The sequence below is a fragment of the Microcebus murinus genome, chromosome 4 (assembly GCF_040939455.1).
Source record: "Microcebus murinus isolate Inina chromosome 4, M.murinus_Inina_mat1.0, whole genome shotgun sequence".
NCBI lineage: Eukaryota > Metazoa > Chordata > Mammalia > Primates > Cheirogaleidae > Microcebus > Microcebus murinus.
This window is the reverse complement of record NC_134107.1, coordinates 71,392,972-71,417,637: the sequence shown is the minus strand read 5'-3', so window position 1 is coordinate 71,417,637 and position 24,666 is coordinate 71,392,972. Positions and strand designations below refer to the sequence as shown.

Sequence of the window (24,666 nt, the reverse complement as noted above, 5' to 3'; positions counted from 1 at the left end):
TGAGCCCAATCATCGTCCTCGCTAGACCATTACAGTTGAATGGGTGTGACAGAGCTCACTGTTCACACATGCCAGCTGCTGAGAGGTCAGCATTACCATTTCATTAAGAACAGGTTGGGGGAGCTGGAGGTTACTCAACTCAAGACTGGGGTGCGCAGGACCCAAGTCCTATCAGTAGCTGTGCCTCCTGATCTTGTATTCTCTCTCTACAGTGGGGGCTGGTGGCAGGGCCCTGTGGCCTGCAGAGATCTGCCATCAGATCTCTGACCTTCACTGACCATCACCTCCCAAACAGTACTTTTTGACACTCCGTTTTCTCCCACGCACAAGATGGAAAATAAAATCCACACTTCACAAGTTTGTGGCAAGGAGCGCCGGCGAAGAAAGCTCTTTGGAAACTCTCAAGCGCTGTACAAGTAAGTGCTGAAACAGACAATAACGCACGAGCCCCTCTTAGTTTCCAGTCCCGGGAGTCGCTCCTGTCTCCACCCCCTGCTAGACGGCGGAGTAGGAAGGAGGATTAACCCCTAGGGGAGGAGTTCCGCCCCTCGGCCCCCGCCCCGCCGCCGACGCCTCTGCCTGGCGCCCACACTCGCGCTCCCCGGGTCTCTCTCCCGCGCCGAGCCCAGGCTGCGCTTCCCCGGTCGGTCGGGCACTGCACGGCGCGCCGGCAGCCAGGATGCAGGTCCCGCACAAGGAGCACCTGTACAAGCTGCTGGTGATCGGCGACCTGGGCGTGGGTAAGACCAGCATCATCAAGCGCTACGTGCACCAGAACTTCTCCTCGCACTACCGGGCCACCATCGGCGTGGACTTCGCGCTCAAGGTGCTGCACTGGGATCCAGAGACAGTGGTGCGCCTGCAGCTCTGGGACATCGCAGGTGAGTGCCCGGGATGAGGTCCAACGGGGGAGGGGGGACAGTCCCAGGGCAGGCGCTTGTAGCCAAGCGTGAGATCCAGATCACCAGATTGTGAGGCAAGAGACTTTTCCTGGTGGTCTGGAAACTTAGTTTCAAAGCAAAAAAAAAAAAAAGTTTCTTGCTCTAGCTGAAACTTCAAGTGCATTCCCTGGCGCTTTGGGGCTATTGCTGTAGCTCCTCACCAGGAACCTTCCCCTGGGATCTCTCCACCTAGAGCAGGCCTCCCCCGGGAGACCAGAGGGAGACTGTCTACAGTTGCATTCTGTACTCCAGCTCCTTTTCTGGGCGCGGGCAGTCCTGCTGGTGACGCGCAGCCCGGAGTGAGTGTCACGCACGTCCTTGTGCCAGAGCCGACCCAGGGGAAGCCCCTACCCGGGTTAACGGCAGAAACCGGGAGAGTCCCGGGCTGGCTGGAGTTTGCCCTTGCCTGTTTTCAATCGCTCGCTTTATTCCACCCTTACTCTTCGGTCAAGGGAATTTGAGGGTTTTGGGTTTTTTTTGTTGTTTTTTTTTTTTGCTTTGAGGAAGCCAAGGACCTTTCTGTGTGTATATCAAGGGCAAAGTATTTCTCTCTCTCTGGCTTTATGTATTCTAACAAAAGGAGGTTGTGTATGTATCTTAAGGCCACTTTTTTGTAAGGGCCCATGATAGCCATAAGATTCTTGATTTGGCCCTATAGTTTTCAATGAGAGGTCTGGAAAACGAGTATTTACTTAGTTACTTACTTACTTACAATGGTTGTAACAGAATTTAACTCTCAGAGTTTTTGCCAGAAGTTAGGCCCAGTCAAAAGTGAGAATGCAAAGGGTCTACTCCAAGAATAAATCCTTGGGCTGAGGCTGTTCACAACCAGAGCATGGCCAATCTCTTACTACAGACTTCGGCTCCGCCACTAACTAACCTGCTCAGTGGCTTAGGACAAGTCTCTTCAGCTCAATTGCATCCCTGTTAAGTGGAAAGGGCTTGCACAATGAAGTCTCTTGAAGCTTCCTGCTTAGAAGTTTTAAGGTCCTCTGATTCTCCATGGACTACTTTAAACAGTCTCACTTCGTCTCTGACTGTTTCAAGGTCTATGGCACCTGACTGTTTCAAGGTCTATGGCACCAGGAACCTTTCTTTCTAAGTGCCAGACCCAAACTAGCCACTTCTTTTTCAGGAAATTGGTTCATTTCAGCGGGCACATTTGATTGGAAACATTTTATCAAGGCTTGAAACCAGAACAAATGTGGGAAAGTTTTGAAAGGGCATTTCTGGTCTGGGGACTCTAGTGCCTCTTTAATCATGATCTGCCAGGTCTCATGATAAAACTCTTGGCATGTGGGCAGATTCGTGCATTTGGAATCACCTTCAGCAGTGCTAGTAGCACAGGGGTTATCAGAGACCAGAAGTTGTTATCAGCCACTGTCTGATTGGGCTTTTCATCTAAAAAAATTCCCTATAAGTCTGTGCACTTTGTTGTATGTTTTAGTGCCTAAAAACTCTACTGGCTGCATGAAAGTCTCCGGGACTCAGATTTAGAAATAGTTTACTGTTTAAAAGGGGATGTAGCTGTAATGTGTACTTTTGTGTCCAATCAAAGTAACAGTGTGACATCGGGCATGTTATATGTCTGTGGGTCTAAGTTTCTTCACCTAAACAGGAGAGACAGAAGGGGATAGTCATTAATAGTTCAAATTCCAGAGCCAAACTGCCTCTGTCTGAATCCCTATTTTACTCCATGTGTAGCAGGCAGTCTAAGGCAAGTTCCGTAACCTCCTTGCTTTTGTTTCCTCATCTGTAAACAAAGAGAATGCTTTCTTCTAAGAAATGAGAGATGAGAGAGGAGCAACAAACAATGCTAGCTAAAGGCAATCGTGCCTACCAGCCGGGAGATCTACAAGCATTATTATGATATTAGCTGCCATTTTTGGAACCTGTATAAATGGTAGGCAAGGAGGACAGCACTTATACAAGTGCTGATTAAGTCCTAATAAATTGTGATTTCTGTATTACACATATGTTTCGTCCCCAAATGCCTATCGTCATTTTCAGCTTTACCCATTTTACAACATACTGTCAGTAGCAATTTAACTCCCAATCTTGAAAATGCTTCCTGAGCCATGATTCTGGACCGAGGTTGCCATGGAGGCTGTCTGTAGTCACAGAAGTCTGTGTAAATGAGCAATCTGAAGAGTCTTGGGAAGTCATTTCTACTGATACACGGTGGGTGGGTGGTGGGGTGGTCTGTTGAGCATCTCTGCAGGGGAGCTTCTTTTTCCCAGAGCTCTAATGCTCTGTGGAAACCTGTCTTTGGCAGCCTCCAGCCCAAAGGTGAATGATGTAAATTTACAGAGTTTTTTTATTTTTATAGATTAATCAGGAAAAAAGAAAACAAAAAAAATTCATACTTGGGACTCTGCTTCCTTACTACTCTCTAAATCCAGATACTATCATAGTTGCATTTGTACTTTCAAAGAGAGCTGTACAATTTTGTCTAGAACTCTTTTTTGTTTTTTCAAGACAGAGTCTCACTCTGTCACCCTGGGCTAGAGTGGCATGGTGTCAGCCTAGCTCACAGCAACCTCAAACTCCTGGGCTCAAGTGATCCTCCTGCCTCAGCCTCCTGAGTAGCTGGGACTATAGGCCCACATCACCACGTCTGGCTGATTTTTCTATTTTTTATTTTTAGCAGAGACATAGTCTCACTCTTGCTCAGGCTATTCTTGAACTCCTGACCTCAAGCCATCCTCCCACCTCAGCCTCCCAGAGTGCTAGGATTATAGGCATGAGACACCACGTCCGGCCTGTCTAGAACTCTTGATGTGCTTTGGAACTTAGCTGCAGACACTGGGACAGTTATAGTAATAGTAGCTAACATTTCTTAAGCATTTATTCTTATGATTGTCCAGACATATATTTTGTTGAATTTCCAAGTAAAATAGCTGGTTAGGTGTTAGTTTTGGAATTTAAAATTTGCCCGTTAAATCCAGCACCTGGGTTTTTAACAGCTTTGCTCTATTCACCACAACTTAAAAATAGAGTACTTCAGACATAATCAAAATATACTCTAAATAATATATATTCCAAAAATATAATATTGGACATTGGGCATGCCATGAAATCTTGCTGGATCTCAGTTGCCCCATCTATAAAATGGTGATTATCTTATTTTCCTGCAATATTACATAGTTATTTCTTGCAGTCTCTGTCAGCAAAATGCTATATTATCACTGTGCACAGGGTACAGGTAGCACATGGTAGTTTATTCCAACTTATTTACTTATTAGCTTTCTGACTTGTACCAGTTACTTAGCTACTGTGTCTTGGTCTTCTGTCTGTAAAATGGGTATAATAATACCTGCATCTTAGAATTATTATAAGAATTAAATGAGATAATTCATGCAAAGCTGTGCCTGACACATAATAAATGCTAAATAGTCGCTAGCTATTTTTCTTGTTGTTATAAGTGTTATTATTACAAACTTCTCTCATGTACATTTTCCTACCTGATCTTCCCGGCATCACTGATGATGTAGACCAAGCAGACGATATTAAGCCCACTTTATATTAGAGAAGATCAAGAATCAGAGAGGTAAAGGATTTGCCTAAGGTCACAAGTGGCAGAAGAGGACAGGGATAGCATAGGACTATTTAACTTCAGTTTATATATATATATATATATATATATATATATATATATATATATATAGTCTGTTGGTCATCAGAAAGTCTGACTCTAGAATTAAAAAATATAGTAGAAAATAAATTAGGCTGGCAGATTATTTAGAGAGCACTTCTTCGCCATGTAAAAGTTTTACTGCAGGGCTCTGTTAAACAATAAATGCCTCTAACTGCTTAAAACAAGATCACCTTATGAGAATAATATTTCCATGCAGGACACATCTATACTAACTTTCCCCACCTAAGCCATGTGAAAAGGAGGCATGAGAATACATTAATTATCCCAGAGGTACAGTAACAGGGTGAAGGCAGCTGGGCCCAGAGTCAGGAGTCCTTGGGCTAGCTGACTCTTCACTCCAGGGGCTATCACACTCACTTGGGTGACAGTCCTGTGTTGTAAAGTGCTTTCAGGTTGTGAAATTCACTTGAAGAAAGGGTTTGGACTTGACCATCTCTTCAGTACCTATTTCTAAACTAGTGAAATTCTCCAAGGAGTTTAGTAAGAAGGATATTAAATGTCAAGGTAATGGATCTAGGAATGTAGAAAGAGCTAAATTTGGCAACCATGTGTCAAGCAAAAAAAAAAAAAAAAGAACATATCAAGTCTAGACCATGCTCTGCTAGGCTGCTGGGCAGTTTATTGCCTTGTTTCTAGCCTGGCTAATTATAGGTTTTCTAAATGCCATGTGAAACAACCTGCTATACGCTCACAGGTAAATAATGTGTGCATGGAGCAAAAATGGTGAACTTTCAAGGTAGGGCAAGGGATATGTGGAGTGAGAAGCTCAGGGTTTCTTTCAAAGCAACTGTTAGAGTCCGCATTTGTCACAGATGTATGGTCCATAGGCCTGTAGGACATGTCCCATCATCTGGGTTTCAGAGGACTAGTTCTGACAAGAAAGCTAATAGCAGCTTGAGCAAGAAAACCTAAGTCATTCAAGAGAGGCAGGGAATATATGTGTGGTTGGTTTCTCCAGAAATGTATATGTAAATTCCTGGTATGTGATAGGCAGTGTGCAAGGTGAGGGGAACACAATGAAGGATAAATAATTGAATAAAACAATCAAGTCTGACAATTAGTCATGACTGCAGTTTAGTGGGCATGATGACACAAAAGCAAATCACTGTAATAGTGAGCAAAGAGTCTTGATAGAGGTAACTTCAAAATGCCCTTGTGGTGCACTCACACCACATTCATTCACTCTCTGAGACTAAACCCGAGGAGGTTGGGCAAAGCCTCTGAGCTAGTGGGATATTTCCTGGGCTCTTACCTAATACCAGTTATATTCTGTGAGTGACTTCAGGACCACACAACTTGAGACAGAATTTCATCCTCTGACTCTAATTCTGTCTCTTTCCTTAGAGGATCTCGTGCATTCCCAGGGCTTTAAACTCTATGCAGATGATTCCAGAACTGAGCCCACGGCCTTCTCATGAGCTTCAGACTCACACTTCCATCTTCCTGTAGAGCGTCTCCTTTACCATATCTCATATACACTGCAAGGTCAACATGTCTCCAACAAAGTTTTCATTAAAGCCAGGATTGCTTTTTTCCCCATTAAGAAAGTAATATGTGGTCAATGTAGCACAACTGGAAAATGTAAAAGAAAAATAAGGCAATATAGGTAACCTAAACAAACATTGTACCTCCGTAATATGCTGAAATTAAAAAAAAAGAAAAAAGAAAAATAACAACAAGGAAGAAATAAAACCGTAATACATTCTCAATTTCCCCACTTTATGATTCATGTTATAGTAAATGATACTCTTTATAAGTCTAAACTAGACGTCTTCCCATACTCACTGGACCTCCTAGTTTGTGTTAGTCATACCACCATTCCCCCAGTCACGTAGACTTGAAACCTCTGCCATCCTCCTCCTCCTCGACCCTCACATGTCATCTGTCTCCAAGTCAGATGGCAAATATGCTCCCTCCCCCCCACTTCCCTAGACCAGGGACAGCATTGTTTTCACCTACCTGTTCTGCCATCATAGGGGCTTGGACAGCTCTAATCTCCTCCTCCTTTAGTTCTCATGTACGCTGAAGCCAAGTTTATCTTTCCAGAACATCATGCTGGTGGCTTCCCGTTGCCTATGGGTTATGTACACGGCGATGAGAACAATGAAGGGGGCAGGAATAGGGGGTTAGGGGGCTGATGACTAGAAAGAGAACAGATCCAAGTCACAGAGCTACTGAGGGAGAACTTTGTAGAGTCCTCTTCAGGGAGAAGGAACTAGAGCCCTTGAGGCCTGGGCAGCTCAAAGGGAAACCCAGGGGTCTGTATCATGGTGGTCTTCTTCAAGCATAAAAACCCTCATTGAAGACTGAAGTGCTACGTAATTTATGTTTCATTTTATTGCATTTTATTTTAAAAGCATTTTAGAAACTTGAATATTTGAGAGGGTTGAGATCTCGCCTGGGAAAATTTATTCATTCACTTAATAAGGAGAGGGGACTTAGGGGTGATGGAAATGGATTAATCTTTGCTCTTACGGACTCTTAGAGTTTGGTGGGACATAAAAATATTTCAGGGCCTGGTGCAGTGACTCACACCTGTAATGCTAGCACTCTGGGAGGCTGAGGCGGGAGGATTGTTCAAGGTCAGGAGTTCGAAACCAGGCTGAGCAAGAGCGAGACCCCGTCTCTACTAAAAATAGAAAGAAATTAATTTGGCCAACTAAAAAAAAATATATATATATATATAGAAAAAATTAGCCAGGCATGGTGGTGCGTGCCTGTAGTCCCAGCAACTCAGGAGGCTGAGGCAGGAGGATTGCTTGAGCCCAGGAGTTTGAGGTTGCTGTGAGCTAGACTGATGCCACGGCATTCTAGCCCGGGCAACAGAGTGAGACTCTGTCTCAAAAAATAAAAATAAAGATATTTCAAAGTTATCATGAATATAATTATTTAATCACTGTTTTGATAAGTGCTCTGTAGGGGAAGTACCAGTGCTAAAAGAAAGTCTACAGGGGAACTGAACCTGACCTAAACGTGGAGATTCAAAGACATAGCGAGGACTTCCCGTAATCTGACCTAGCCGGAGATTATGATGTGTGAAGAAGGCAGTGGTGACAGGGAAGCAGCAGGCAGATTAGGAAAGGATGGACATGCTAAACTGAACATTGGAGTAGTGGTAGTGAACATTCCTTATACTTATCAATTTACCAAAGCAATATTTGCAATTTAAACACCATAATAATTCTGGCAAATAGATCTTCTTCTGGTTTTATGGGTGAGGAAGTTGGGCCGTGCATAAGTAGAACAGGACACCTGGTACATAATTGTCACTCAGTAAAAGTGGTTTGGTGCTAAGCAGTCACTGGGGTTGATATTAGAGTCATCGCTCACCTGATACATTTTTTAGAATAGATGCCTTGAGTCATACTTAGAACCCTTTCTCTCCCTCTTCTGGTGATTCACTTTGGGGAATCTTTCAAAGCTTTCACATCATTGAGAAGCCTTTTTATTTCTTTCACTTTGTTTCATTCTGGGATGGACATTCATAGAGGGATATGGTGACTCTGTTGTTGCTCCTGGGGTGGGAATCAGGTTTATTCTAGTGAGGGAAGATCCTCATCTTCTAGGTCGTTGCACCAGAGTGGTCTCCTCCAACTTGGCGAAGTCAAGTCTGAGACTCTATCCTGGGCTTCCAAATTATTGAGTTTTACTGAGTTTTTCAGCTGCTCAGGAACTGGTTAAGAAGTTAAATGATCTTAAATTACTCCTTGAAAATAATTCAGGTTTTAACTTCCACCATTCTCCCCTCCCTTTGGTCGCCCACTCTCAGGCAAATCCTATCTCTTCCATTAATACCTTGCGAAGCAACTATCTCATCCTTCTTTTCAATAGCCATGTCATCTTCACAACTCATCTGAGCTAGCATGGCAGCCTCCTTGTCCTCTCCCCTCCTCCAGCTTCTCTGCCCATCAGTTTGTGATCCCCACTGCCGGTATTCCTCAGCACCGTGTCTTTCTCCAGTTTGATATTCTCCAGCTCGGCATCCTGCAGTGGACCAGCATCACTTTCAGAACTAAAGGCTGAACTTTTTAGTATAAAATTCAAGGCTTTGCATGATCAGGCCTTGGTCACTCTTTCTAGTCTGATCTCTCACACCTGTGATTCTTGACCATTGCAGGTATGTCACAGTGGCCCCAATTTACCTACTTTCTCCTTTATACTCTAGCTCACAGAGTTGCCTCTGGCTAAAAGCACTTTCCTCTTTGTTTAGATAACTCCTGTGGGTCTTTCCTCACTCTGTCCGTGTCACCTCCTATAATAAGTCTCTGTTGACACCATGTGATTATAGGAAACACTGTTTCTCTGCTCCCCATAATATTCGATGCTTACCTTACCCCAGATTAGAAATCCTCTACTACGCCACTGGAATGTCTTTTTCCTCCCAACTGTGTCCCTAGGTCCTAACATATAGTACTAGACATGTAGTAGGTGTTCAATAAAAACTTTTTCAGTCAACTGTTACAACATCACCTTAATTCTAAGACATATCATTGATCTAAAAATTCTTTCATCAAACAAAAATTACCCAATTGTATTCATGATTGAAAGACTTTCTAATTTTACAAACATTAACATATTAAAAAAGCATACATTTCAGAATTGAGAAAGATGGTAACCACATTTCTTAAGGAGGCATTCTACATTTTTCAACTATAAAAACTTGTGAGTGGCCTTAAGTACTTCTTAAAAGCTATGCTCCTTCATTTAACAAAGTTTTCATAATTCGGAGTGAAATGTCCTTCATTTGGAGGTCACATGGCAAAATTATATTTTCTTTATGATTTTTGGATACATTTTATAAAGTAATAACCTCTGAAAAGGTAATTTTATGGAGTTAAAATAATGAGTACACATCAGAACCACACCAGTCATTTGGCAAGTGAGGAAGGTTGATCTGGGAGGGAGGTGGCATTAGTTTCTCAGGCCACACAGCTTGTTAATGGTAGAACTAATAACAGAACCAGAACACAGGATTCCCTGATTTATTACTGATAAGGTTAGAATAATTAAAAACTTATTTTTTGACACCAGTGTTATGATGCTGTCTTAAGCACTGGGGTATAAAGATAATTGAATCCTTGCTATTCCTCGTTTACTGCCATGTTTGCTGCCTCTGTGCCTTTGCGCCTACTCCTTCTGCTCATGTGCCCTTCTCTTTATTTCCTCATATCCAAATCCTACCTGATGTTTAAGGCCCATCTGAAAGGGCAATTCCTCTACAAAGGGTTCCCTGATTCTCCCCTGTGAGTAGTAGCTTCTTCGTCCCTTGAATCCCATGCACCTTTTCTTTCTGTCCCCTGTAGCTCTTCTCCCATTAACTTTCCATTAAAGTTATTTTGTTCCTGTCCAGATAGCCTTCATAATTTTTAGCAGACTCTGCCACAGTTACTTGCTCCATAATTTAATGAAATGATTGTAGAGTCAGCAAAGAAGTAAAGAAGGAGAAAATGCTAAGAAAGAGGGCAAACCAAGCAAGGACAAGCCTTTAGAAGCAAGAGGTAGAGAATTTTAAGAAAAGGATAGTCAAGTGTTCTTTTTCAGATTTGTTCTGAGTCTCTACATTTTTGTAGTTCCTGTTATTCTGATGCATTTTTTAGCCTTTGTTCTTTACCATTTATATTCAGATTTAACTTTTAATTAGTTTATCAGCCTTGCATAAAACTGCCCTCTCAGGAAAATTGATGCAAAAGTTAGTTTCCTGTGTACTTTCTCAGTCTAATGTAGACAAAGAAAATACGTATAGTGTGGAGAAGCAAACAAATTTCAATGTCACCTATAGAATGAAAATTTTTAAAAATCTGTGATTTATATTATTTGTTGGGAGGACTGTTTTCCTCTAAAATATAATGTGCTATTAATAGCCATCATTTATTAAATGTCAGGCATAGTGCTATGCACTTATTAATATGCATTATTTCATTTACTGCTCATAATAAGCTTATCTGATAGACACTTTTATTAACCTCATGTTAAAGATGATAGAACTATATTAAGCTATAAAACAGATAAATAAGCAAAAAAACACATACAACTTTTTTAAAGCCTCAAAGACAATTAGGGGCAGTGCTGGTTAAAGCACCAAGATTTGTCTAGCTACAAATCCTATTTTCTAATTACTCCATTCTACTATTTCCTAATGTGTGATAAACAATGTAATATTTTTCACATTTGGATTACTTAAATTGCATTTAGAAAATGCAAGTTATATATTTTAAAGGAGTAATTTATTTATTTTTGAAACTTTATACTTTGGGATAGATCTAAGAACTGAATGAGTGTAATTCTTTGCCCACATCATTGCTGACACAATATGATTGGTTTGGCATAGTAACAACCATCTTTGTATACTATTTTTAGGCAGTAAAACCACAGTTTGTGAGGGACACAAGTCTCTAGTTTAAGAATCAAAGCTAAGAATAGCTCTGATGCTTGTTGGTATCAGAATAAAAATAAAGATTTATATGGTGGTAGAGGGATCTGTATGTGTATATTGTGTGGGGGCTGTGTATGTGTGTGCGTGTTTTAAATTTAAAGAAAAAAATAGACTAGGCTTTAGAGGCTACAGCACAAGTTCTCAAACTTCCTGTGTTTACCACATCTATATCCTTAGTCTCAAAGTAATTTTTTCATCATGCCTCTAGGCCAAAAGAAATACTGAACAATCCTGTCCATTAAATAGTTAACACCAAACAACTTTATAAGTATCATGGTCTAACAACTTAATAGCCACAGGTAAAAAGTAGAACACATACATTAAAAGAAAATTATTTTTATTTTGTGTTTAATAACTACAACTTAATGTAGGCACATGTGTGCCTTTGGCCATGGAACCTTTGAGTCAAATCTTTGAGTCAGAGTGGATACTACCACCCTCATTTCCTGTTTCACATTGATTTTCACATGATTTTTCCTTTTTGTCACATAAACTTCCAAAAACCTAGTTTCAAAAAGATATGGTGACATTAAAAGGAATGTACAACTGTGAACTTCCTCAAGCTACTAGTTCCTGAGGTGTCTGATTGATCTTAAGTACCACTGTGCTTACCTTGAAATTATAAAATATCCTGTTGTACCCCTATGAGTTCACTGTGGCACCCCAGAGCACCTTGGCATACATTTTGGGAGTTATAATTCTGGAGAAATATGGAAATTCCTGAAGAGTGAAATGTTTAGATTACAGGATCTCTTGTGAGTTATTTACAAAAGTATTTTTAAAGGATACTTAGAGGTATTGTCTCGAATGCTAAGTAATTTAAAGATAACTTTTTATTTAATTCATTTGAGCTTACAATTCAGTGGAAGTATTTTTAGGTTGTTTATTTAATTACAAATATGAGATACTGATCCTTCTATCTTGACCAGGGTTGGGGAACCTTTTCATGTTGGGAGGGCATATTAATTTAACTGTAATCAAATAAGGCTGCATTCAAGAAACTTCCATTAGATATACTCAACAATATATATTATTTTGCAAAAATCTAACTACTATGTACTTAATAATTTCAAAAAATTAAAACTAGTTGTTAATTTTAAGTTAACTAGCCTTTTAATGACTTTGTCATGTCTGCTTTTTATTAAAAAGCATTTGAATATTTAGTTGCAGCATGGAGGTCCACTGTTTTAATTGATCCTCTAGATGGGGATCAGTCATTTGTGACCTTTAGTGTCTCTTGATTTGGGGTAGAAGAATGTAGATTCACAGCAATAAGTGTTTGAAAAGCAAGAAAGCATTTTCCGGGCATGTTGCTGAAGGCATGGGTATTCTACTGCATTTTTCCATATTTCAACTGAAACTTTCTTAGCATCAGACAATGACTTTAAAATGTCATCTACTGAGAGCGCAATCAATTCCATCTGTAGTTCTTTAGGTGCCTTGATGATATCAACTAGGTGAAGCTGAAATGCTAATTTGAGTGTGATGTCATGATTCTCAAACTCAGTGAACCTTTCATTGTATTCTGCAATTAATACATCTATAACAGCTGCATATTCTTAAAATGATTCACATATATCATCCTGCTCATCAATGACCTTTGCTAACTGGGGAAAATGTTCATCTAAAATTTCCTTTTGAAGAAGAAGTGTTTTGAAAAAAAAAGAGATTTTTTTTTGAAATGCTTGAATTTTTTTTGGTCACATGTCATATGTAGATATACTTTTACCTTGCAAACAAATATTCAAGTCATTTTGATTTGACATGATATCACACAGACATGCTGCATCCCTATAGAAATCTTCTTTCAATAATTCACATTGCTCATTCTGTTCTTCATAAAATTTAACTATCTGTTCTAACAGAGATAAGGCTTTGGCTAGCACCTGTTCCCATGATAGCCCACACACTTTAGAAAAATAAGGCAAATCCACACTGAATACCTCCTCATTCAATTTTAGCATGTCACGAAACTGATGATGCTGTGTTACATTTGCAGGAATATAATCAACATACTTATGCTTTGTTGCAAAGTATCACTTACAATAGTAGCTTCAACACAGAGATTCACAATTTCTACGTCAATGAATGGCTTCTCTTTTATCCTGATTATATAAGCTACTCTATAAGTTGCTTCAGTGGCATTATTTCCAGGTCTTATTGCTGCTTGAAAGAATTGACTTTGCTTTTGCTTCTCATCTTTTAATTTCTGCAATACAACTTTTCGTGCCTCTCTGATTTAAAATATTCATGGTCCTTATGAGTGTTACAATGCAGATGAACATTGAATTTCGTTAATGTTGATATCGCAGGATCACAAAGCAAGCAAATCACCTTATCTTCAGTAGAAACAAGATAATATTTCACTTCCCAATCCTCATTACAAAGTCTGTTTTCTTCCTTTGGTTTTCTCTTGGTCTTCTTTGACATCATGGGCTATTAAGCAGACAGAATTGCTGTTGAGCTGTGCAACTATTCACAAATTCCACTTCAAACAGAAATACAGTGCACTGTTGTCAATAGCTGAGAACCGACTGGCATACTTGACCCTCATAAACTCTCGCCAAGTATCCTCGTGCGGCAGTGGTGCCAGTCAGGCGGGGGAGGTTAGAACTAAATCATGAGTGTAGTAGCTGTCAATTTAGCCCCTGTGGGTTACTAATGTTCTCATTGTGCCAGCCAGTCTGGGAGGATTATTTCACTGAAATTTATTTTATTCTTTGGTATTTTAAATACATTCATTTTTAAAAATAAAATTGTAAAAGACAAACAAAAATGTATTAATAAAATAGAAGGATTTGTTCTGTAAATTTTGGATTCAGTCAAAAGGCCACACGTAAAGACCTAGAAGGCCACAGGTTGCCCATCTCTGATCTTGAGTCATGCCAACCTCTCATCTGAGACTTGGTTTTATTGCCTCTCTTTCTCCACTGTTAGGCCTTACATTGCTATGTGATCTTGTTTTTGCATCCAAATGAATTACTAATATTTCACTTCAGCTGGTAGCATTGGACCCCAGTCTAAAAAAATTTTGACAAAGTATCCACTGAGCTACTGTACCAGCAGTCATTTCCATTTATTATATATACACACACACATATATATGTCATTTCACTATATATATATATATATATATATATATGCATAGCCTTAAATTGCCTTAAATTTAAATGTAAATTTGGAATTTAATGAGAATTTTTTGAAATTTATTTTAAAAGTAGATTAAGCCATACACCTTTCCTGGTATAAGGATATCATTTATGAACACCTAAAAAACCAATATTTACTTTTTATGTCATCTTATTTTCTTGTATATTTTGGCTTAATTTATGCTTCATCTACTTGTTGAATAGAGGCAAAATTTGCCTGTAAGACATGACAACCAGAAGTAAGATGAAATGTGAGCTATTGTTTATAGGGGAACTAAAGAAATTCCCAAAAGAGCTTGGGTGGTTTTGAATTGTGGACAGATGTTTTTCAAAGAGGATGGTAAGAATGAGCCAGGAGTTCAGTAAGTAAACAAGTTGGTTCGAAGATCTTGTTTTATTCGGTTTACCCCTTTCTCTGCTGGGGTTTCCTCTTGCAAATAAAAAATCAATATTAATTGTTACTTCATTATGTAAAGAGTGCTTGTATTACCAGTTCCATTTTATTCTGGAAGTCCATCGTGAGCATAGACTGAGACTCTCCGAGAGTGCAGATGCTGTGCAGAAACAGGACACAGTATTAGAGTAATTTGACGGTGGGCTCAAGGAATCTAGAGTGCGATCTGGGACAGAGGCTGCAGAGGTTTGAGTACATAGAAAGCAGTACAAGGCAGAGCCCAGTTAAACGGCCAAGCAAGTGATGCAGTCAGTGCTGTGGGAATATGGAGTGAAGAAGTGACTGTGAGGCCAAGCAGGCAGAAAAGTCTCTAAGAAGGTGGAGCTCACGTGCAACCTTGGGCAATGGGTAGGATTCAGTTAGGTAGAGAATAAGGGAAGGAGTATGTTTCAGTGGGAGTAGGTGAGTGAGAGTGAATGAAAACAAGAAATAGGACTTAGCAGTGACTAGCACATCATAGTTTGAGGGTATGCCCTCAAAAGTCACCTAGGAGGCCAGAGGGTAAGGTAAATGAACATTTTTCCTACTTGGCAAACACTTTTTCATCTTTCAAGAGCCTTTCTGAAAAATCTGTTTCCAATTTTGGAACACCCAAGCTATTGTTCCCTTTTTCCCTAGGAAATAAGAACAAAATTTCCTCACAACCCTGACTCTATTTTCCCCTCAACAAACTATGGACAGCTATGTGGATGTACTAGAACAAGCAAGAGTATTTTGGTGCAAAGAAGCAAACAGATCCTAGGTAAACATTAGCAAGAGCCTTAAATGTTCTCACTTATAAGTGGGAGCTAAGCTATACACAAGGGTTTACAGCGTGGTACAATGGACATTGGAAACTCAGAAGTGGGGAGGGTGGGAGGGGAGAGAGGGAAGAAAAACTTCCTATCAGTTGCAATATACACTTTTTGGGTGATAGGTACGCTAAAAACCCAGACATCACCACTATATAATTCATCCATGTACCCCAAATCCACCTATACCCCTAAATCTATCAAAATAAAAAAAGAACGTTACAATAAGAGAAATTGATCAATAACAATGATTTTTTAAAAATAAAATTATATATTTCATTCAATTCTAGATACTTTGTTATAAATATTTTTATAAAATTGATAAAATATAAACCATTAAATTTAAAACAGTGTTTCATGGTACATGACAATGTAAAAGGAATAGCATTTCACTACTTTTTCTTTAAGATTACAAGTTTATTATTGGTCAGCTCCAATGAACTAACTCCTGAACATTATTCATATAATATATCATTCTAAATGATTTAAAATTTCATGATATTGCAATATATGTATATTTCTGAGATATCTCTTGAGGAATAGTTCAAATTGTTTTAATCACAGGATCACAGGATGTTAGCAGCTCAAACTTCAGTTTTTGGCATCTGCTATAGGCAGCAGTGAATCCCTAAAAATGTTTAATTATGGAAATGATAGGGCTTCAAAAGATGAATCTGGCAGAGGTGTGCAGAAACAAGTTAAATCTCCAGCCCTGACCTCCCCGTGGAACTTCAGAGAGTTGCCTACTATACTATAGTATAGTAGTAGAACTATATCCAGTTGCCTACTCAACATAGACGCCTAACAGATATCTCAAACTTACCAATTCAGGATCCTGATCTACCCCCACCAAACCTGTGCCTTCCAAGGTCTTCATCTCAGCTAAAGGCAAATTCATACCTGCAGTTATTCAGACCATGAGGCACAAACTTAAATCATCTCATACTCTACAGCCTATCCATCACCTCTATCTCCAAATACATCCAGAAAACACCCAATTTTTACCATCTTCAGCACTACCACTGCAGTCCCACTCATTAACTCTCGCCTGGATGGTTGCAGTATTATAACTTTCAAACTGCTCTCTCCATTTTCCACCTTGACTCATTTAAGTCCTTTCTCAGTGAAGCAGCCATAGTTATGCATTTACTCCTGTCAGTTCACGTTTCTTATTTGCTCATAATCAATCCTTCAGCTCTTTCCTCTCTCATATAGAATTAAAGGCAACATCCATGCAATGGCCTGAAATGGTCTACAGTCTGCACCCTATGATCTGCCTGCCTCATCCCACATGACTTAGACACTTGCTCAGTCCTCTCCAGCCAACCCAGTTACCTTGTTGTTCTCCAAGCACTTGCTAGATACATTTGTACCCCCAGGGTCTTTGCACTTGCTGTTTCCTCTGTCTAAAACCTTCTTCTCCATGATATCCATAAGGCATACTCATTTAGCTCATTTTGATCTTTGCTCAAATGATATCTTCTCAGTGGGGTCTTAATATTCAATCTGTTTCACTCTGCCCCTAGCCCTAGCATACCCTTTTCTCCTTTCCTGCTTTATTTTTCTCCATAACACTTTTCATCAGATAACATAGTATTAATTATATCTTACTTATTTTTTTTGTTTGTTTACTGCTTATCTTTTCCCACTAGAATGTATTCATCATGAAGGCAAGGATTTTTTTTTTGTAGTTGCTAGAACAGTTTCTGAAAAATTATAGGCATTAAAATTTTTTTTGTTAAATGAATGAGATGATAGGAGATGAAATGCGACAATTCTAGCTAGAGTGATTTCAGTAGGAGTGGAAAGAGAGTGATGAATGCAATAGACATGTACAGAAAACTGAAAGACTTGGTAAGCCTGCAAGTATCCACTGAAAGAAGATTAAGGAATTAAGGATTATTCCTTCACTCAGCTCAGGGACCTTACTGAATGCTCACTGTGTACAGAGTGCAGTGCTTGTTGGGGGTGGAGGGGCTGCAGAAATAGCTGCAGCTCTGGGGGCATCTTGTAATTTTGTAGGGGAAGATTGCACCAGGATATACACTTACATGACTTTGGAAAATGATTAACTGGTATGTTTCTGTCACTGGTTTGGTGGTACAAAGTAGTGAAGAGAGAAGATGAAAGAGTTTCAGAACCACTGTTTGAGTGTCAGATGGGCTCTTAGAAACTGGAGACAACGGCTCTCACTAGGATGTTAGTTTGACTTTGATCCTAGTAAGTGGGTTTCCCTTGAGCCTTTAAAACCAGCTTAAGCCGTTATAATTTCTATGTCCTTTTGACCTTTGTAGCCATTAGTATAGTTCGATTTTTTTCTTCCACATCATTATGCAAGGTCCATATTTACTGCGGGTTTTGTGTTTAGTCCCTGCCTTTCACAAACTCCCTAGAAATATAGAGAATATTTTAGTGGCACTTTTAGGTCTACTGATTGTGCCATGACCCCAAAACACATATTATTTAAAAGAGTAATTTGATTCCAAAGGATTATTCCTTAAGAAGATTAGAAGAATTATGAAAACAAAACATTCTAGCCTGAAACTTGTTTCAACAACTATATACATCACCCTGTTGGAATAATGTTAATATTCTCCTCCAATGAACGCTTATTGATTATTTACTGGAAATGAGAGGTGAGTATAGAGTAAGTACATCAGTATGCAGTGCTAATTCACAAATTCATGGTAAAATATTTTAGAGGAAGGAGAAACCTTAATTTCAATTTATTTCCACCATCATAGCTTAAGTTCGTTGTATCTTCCACTCTGTATCTGAAAGGTGGAGAAATAGGCCTCAGGTTTTACAACTTTAAAACATGATCAACCTGCTCTCCAGAATTTTCAATGCCATGGTGGAGACTGAAGCATGAATATAAAGCATGATAAATGGTAAGGGTGTAGGATAAAGAAAATGCTGTGGGATCATGAAGACGAGAGTCAGTGATTCCAGCTGTCAGGGCATGAAAGGCTGCACAAATGTGGTGAGATTCAGGGCACAATTGAGGGACTCACAGGATTTCATTGAACAGAGTGGGAGTAGAGCTGAAGAGGGTCTTCAGGCTTTCAAAGGCGACATGTAAAAAGGCAAAGAAATTCAGGGATGATGTGTATTAGAAAAAAAAGGAGTAGTCCAGTGAGGCTTGGCGATGGAGCACTGAAGAAACTGAGAGGAGAAGAATTTGGAAAAGTGGTTGTAGCCAAAATATACACAGACTTACATGTCATGTTAATGAAGGTCTTCTTCTTAAGCATGTAAGAGTCATTGAATAGCTAAAATAGCAGAGCATACTGGTAAGAGTTACCTTTTTAAGGTAGATTCTAATAGAAATAGAGGTTTTAAGATGAGGCCATTCACTAACGTTATCTAGGGAATGCTTAAAAATTCCTGAGCCCCACACAAAACCAATACCTTAAGAATCTCTGAGTCATGTGGCCCAGGAATGGGTATTGTGTAAATACTTTAGGTGATTTCCTATGCTGCCAGAATGGCACCTGTTTGAAGAACTGTGTTTACATTTATATTTACACCTATATTTATATTTGAGGAGCGAGAGCCTAGACGCTGAGAGCTCCACTGTGGGAGACGCCAGGGGTCTAGGTGAGGAGCAATGAGGAACTGTGTTGGGGCAGTGGTGATGTTGGGGAGAGGAGGGGGCAGAGTTAAGAGCCACTTCTTAAGGAGAAGTGTTGGTAGGATGTTGGAGACCCTTCAGATGAGAGGATGAGGAAGGAGTTGGAAGATGACTTGAAGGTACCACTCTGGGAGGCAGTGTTGGTGGGATGCTGTGAACCCAAGCTGGGTACCTGGACATAGGGGAGTGGAGGGGGGCCCAAAATTAGTAATTTAATTTAGAGTATCCAATCCATTTCCCTTATTTTACCAATGAGCAAACTTATGCTCAGAATGGTGCAGTAACTAATCCAAGGTAAGTGATCACAGAGGGCTTTTCCCCCATCTTCCTGAAATGTCGTGGCCAACAGAGCTAGTTGACTAGGGGCAGAGTGGAAAAAGAGTATGCCTAGTTAATGGGAAACCAGCCATGCTTCCAGCCATTGGATTTATGCCTGTCTAGAAGATTCACTGCATGGTCGTGCCTACTGGGAGTATCCGTATAGTACTACTAATAATGAAGTGGAAATATCATTAAATACACATTATGGCTGTGGTCCTTGTGTGTATTTTTAACTGAGTCTGTAACACCAAATGGACAATTTTAGGCTCTTGGGACAGAGAACCAAAGTTTGATTTAATCTGAGGCATGGGAGCAGGAGGAGACTTTAGAGATCAGCCATACCAACTTCATTTTACAAATAAGAAAACTGAGTCTCAGAGAAAGAAATGCGTTTGCCTAAGGCTGCTCTGGTAACCGGTGATTAAAATTAAGACCCCTGTCTTCTGACCCTTCCAGTCAGTGCCTTTGCCATGAGGTTATCCAAATTGTTAGTGCAGCTATTGTGTTAACTTTTGTAATTTAGTTGATTGCTTTATCATTTAATACCCCGCGAATCTGGAAGCTGCACCATGAGCTACATCTACACTGCTATGAAATGTGTGTCTAGAAACTCAGAGAAGTGGGGACTTATGTGCTAAATTGGATCATTTTCAGGGCAGCCAACCAGTATGATACTTCTTAGTTTAGAAGTTCCTTGTGGGCAAAAAAACTACGTATTTGCAGCACGAAGCACAGAGTTGAGACCACATTAGCTATTCCATAAATGCGTGTTGAATGAGTGACCTAAGCCAAAGTGGTTTTTGAATTATAGTCTTTTTTTTTTTCAAAGTAAATTTACCTCTGATGAATTCATCAAGTTTCTACTCCGCCCATAAGTAGGCACTAATAGTCACACGGTTCTCATTCTTTCGATAAAAAACAGCAGAGGGCTGTCAGCTGACAAAGGAAGGAAACAATGAGAGTGCTAGAAATGCTCTGATCTGAATGTGACCCCTTTGCTGGAACGCCAAAAAAATAAACTTTCCAAGTGGACTGGCCTAGAGACCTCAGTATACAAAGGTCTTTTCTTTCTAGAAACAAGCTGTCTTCTTCTTGTTTCTGATCTGACACACGTACTCTCACAAGCTCAAACACGCACGCACACTCTTTCCTTTTTGAATCCCTTTGAAGGTAGAAACCTATATTTATCTATTGCTTTTTGAACATGGTCTTTAAGTGACTCTTTGCCATATATTTGAAATGTAAAATCTTTATGTTTGAGGGCCACCTTACTCTACTGTGAAAACCCTCTGGACAAGCAGATTATTGAATAACCCATGACTTTGCTCTTCATCTGATTTGATCTCTGAAGGAGATCATAAGACATCCTTAAAAAGCCTAGAGGCCTTCAGAGTTTTGAATGATCACAGAAGGCTTTTTCCCCCTATCTTCCTGAAATGTCATGGCTACCCTGAGCAGTATCAAAGGAGATCACTGTTTGCATCAAGCATTTTAAAAACAAAAACCAAAAAAACAAAAGAAATTTAAAACTCATTTGAGAAAAATGAGAGTACATCTGTGGGTTATATGTCATATGATGAGTATTTTCCCCCTTTTTTTCATTGAGTAGACAATTCTGGGAAATTATTAAAAATGCTTCTGTGGTACAACCCATGTAAGAAATGTTTTAGGATTATCATGTGCAGGCCCTGGCAAAATGCTCTTTTTCCAGTGGTCCTTGCTTGAGCACACAAGCTCACGCACTGGGACCAGAGCCCGTGACCTTCATTCATTTTTGTCAAGTGCTCAGAGACTTTTCTCCTCTTACAATATCAAGGCTAATACCATGGTGAACATAACAATCTACAAAATAGTTTATTAACTTGAATTAAAAGTCACTGTCACAAAACCTTGAGCTCAAAATTAAGTGTAAATTATTTTTAGAGGTATGTTTGACCTGTTTTTTCTTAGATACATTCCAGGCTCAGCATTTTACTCTTTCCGAGAATAGTTGACTTGTTAAATACACATTAACTTTGTTTTAATTTATATAACTTTATAAGACTCTTAACCTAAATAAATTCCGAATTAGAATAAAAAGGCTTTGTCTGGTCACATATTTCTGGGGTTTTGGGTTTGGAAAATATAAGCTCAGTCTTCATTAGCTTCTGTCTTTAGCAACCACTAGACAGAGTTAGAAGTAATAGGATTTCGTTCATTTTTGTAACTCAGCTGAAATTCCTGAAATTTTTTTGTTATAAATTCTGGCCTGGGACTGTGATTTTAGAACCTATGTCATATTATTATTCATATTTTTTAATGTTCTGGAGAAAACTAGGAAAACTCAAGTACTGACTAGTTCTGAGGTACTTTGCTGGCTGCTTTCCATATGTTACATTTCATCCACATGGCAACCCTGTTAGATACATATTACTATTGTCATTTTGCAAATGAGGAAGGCTGAACTTAGAGTGTTTAAGAAACTTGCCAGAATGAAAAAAAAAACAGAAATTTGTTAGTATTCACTTAGAAAATTAAGCATCAGAGCAAAACTGATTCCAGCGGATTCCAACTAATTCCAAAACCAATCCTCATCCTTTAAAAATTTTTTTATTTGTTTTTTTGCTATGTCAGAGAGCTTTCCTTATCCAGTAGATTATAGACTACTTACGGGTAAAGACTAGGTAGTTTACTGTTGTGTTCTTAGCATGAATGACATCAATACAGTAGATGCCCAGTGACTATCTGTTCATTGGATTGAATGGGATGCTACTGGTGCATAAACCTGCAGCAGAAATAGTACAAGTCTGCAACTTACTAGTGGATTCAAACAGCTCAGGTTTCCTTTCTGATTCCTTGAGCTTACCATCTATATAATTTGGGCATGTTGCTTAGATTTTCTCAGTCTCAATTTAAAGTTTCATTTTAAAATGGGGGTAATAATTGTACCTTCATGATCACTTATATAAATAGCCTTTCTGATGGTTAGTAAGCATACAATGAATGCTAAATAGTATTACCTTTAATTGGACTAGACTGTAGATGCCTTTTAAACTACTATTAATACATATTTAGTTATCTATTATGTTTATTGTTTAGAATCTGTCTTCCCACTAACATGTAATCACCAATGGAAGGGGTTTTCATGTTTTAATCACCATATTGCAAGTGTTTAGAACAGTGTTGTCAAAGAGAATATTCTATGATGATAGAAATGTTCTATATTGCGTAGTCTAATACAGTAGCCACTAACCAATGCGGTTATTGAACACTTGAAATGTAGCTACAATGTAATTGAGTTATAAATTTTATTTAGTTGTAGTTAATTTAGATTTAAATAGCTGTATATGGCTATTGGAATACTGTATTAGCACAGTTCTGGAACATAACTCGGTACACAGAAGTTTCTCAATACATATTTGTTAAATGAGTGAATTCCCTCCTGGACTCAAAGATGAGGAAAACTTCATGATCACATATTTAACTCAGTCTATAAAGATTAGCAATGAAGCATTTTACTGTGTGACTTGCTCATACAGGAGTCCTCATCAGGTTCTAATATGGTTCAGTTTACATTTGTAATAAGTTTTTGGTTTTTACTTTTAATTTTTTTGTTGTTGTCATTGACAGGTCAAGAGAGATTTGGAAACATGACAAGGGTCTATTACCGGGAAGCTATGGGTGCATTTATTGTCTTCGATGTCACCAGGCCAGCCACCTTTGAAGCAGTGGCAAAGTGGAAAAATGATTTGGACTCCAAGTTAACTCTCCCTAATGGCAAACCGGTTTCAGTGGTTTTGTTGGCCAACAAATGTGACCAGGGAAAAGATGTACTCATGAACAATGGCCTCAAGATGGACCAGTTCTGCAAGGAGCACGGTTTTGTAGGATGGTTTGAAACATCAGCAAAGGTAATGTGACATTAAAGGAGAAGTTTATTACAGGAAACATTTGAAAAGAAAATGGCATATCATCAGCAGCAGCAGCACGATAATAATATGTGTTTGTCTAGCCATTTAGAGTTCCTAAACTGCTTTAAGCCCTTTCTTATCTCAAGGCAATGGGTGGGCAAGGCAGGAATTATCATTCACAATTTAAGATGATTGTGGCAAAGGGAGCAAAGCAACTTGTGCAGGGTTACAATGATGATAGTTAATAACGGTGATCATTTTTTAAGAGCTTGCTATGTGTCAGGCATGTTTTATATGCATTTTCTTATTTCGTCCTTACAACAACCCACCCTATTAGGCAAATATTATTTTAAAGTAAATGAAATAATTGTGACATTCAGTGTTACCACCTTATTCATGTATTAATTAATTTATACCATCAACATTTAATATGTCCACCTGAATGTCAGGAATTGTGCTTTGTCCTAGAAATGAAAACATGACAAGAACACAGAGCTGCTACGTTGGGAATACTGGAATAGTGGGGTCCCAGAGAGTAGACAGCAAGTACAAATGCGAAAAACATAGCACATCTTGGCTCTGCTGACTGTCCTCAGTAGCAGAGAAGTAGCAGGAGGCAGGGCTGGAAGATGAAGAACCCCATGTGCCATGATGGGGGTACCGTACTTACCATTAGGCCCCACGCTGCTACCTAATATGTCAAGTACAAGGTTTTTTGTTCTACTCTTTTTTGTTTGTGCTTATATTTTTTTTAATTTCAGTATCACAGGGGGAAAAAACTTCTGTAGCAAATTTTGAAAATAAAAAAAGCTTTAATAAAGCTAAAAAATAATCATTTTGCTGTATTTTTCTGATATTTTTTGTGTGCATATAATTACATTATTAGGATTGTATTCTGCATGGCTTCATATCATGATTTTTCCACTTTTATTTAATTGTGGAACACAAATACTAAATATTTGTGGAGCACAGGCAGTGTGCTGGTTGTTTGGGATTCAGCTGTGCATAAGGTAGGCATTGCCCCTATACTTACAGAGTTCACACTTAGGCCTTATTGTGAACATTTTTGCACATCATTAGAGAAAGGTTTGAAAATACAACTTGAATGGCCATCAATCAAACAGGCCATGGAACAGCCTCTACTGGGTTTGATGCTGGAGAGTGGAATGGTCCAATTTGCTTTGGAGACTGTGGGAAGGTCTGTGGGTGGAGATTGGAGGGCAGTAAGCCCAGAGACAGAGTGGTATGGTACTTACTGTGTCCTATGAGAAAATGACAAGGCCTTAAACTAGAATAGTGACTTTAGAGATGGGAAAGGAAAATCTGACTTGAGGATATCACTAACATATAAAAACCAGCAGGATTGAGCAACTGCTTGGATTCAGAGATGACAGA

The 24,666-nt window shown here is 39.2% G+C and overlaps 1 protein-coding gene across 1 annotated transcript in view; it reads left to right on the top strand.

Annotated features, from left to right (window-relative positions):
* Window positions 1-568: 568 nt before the first annotated feature.
* RAB38 (RAB38, member RAS oncogene family) overlaps window positions 569-24,666 on the top strand; it is a 57,655-nt gene continuing 33,557 nt past the window's right edge. The window contains exons 1-2 of the mRNA XM_012745169.3: window positions 569-881; window positions 22,991-23,271. Of these exons, the coding sequence (XP_012600623.2) occupies window positions 680-881; window positions 22,991-23,271 (483 nt within the window). The 5' untranslated portion in view covers window positions 569-679. The remainder of the gene's footprint in view (window positions 882-22,990; window positions 23,272-24,666) is intronic.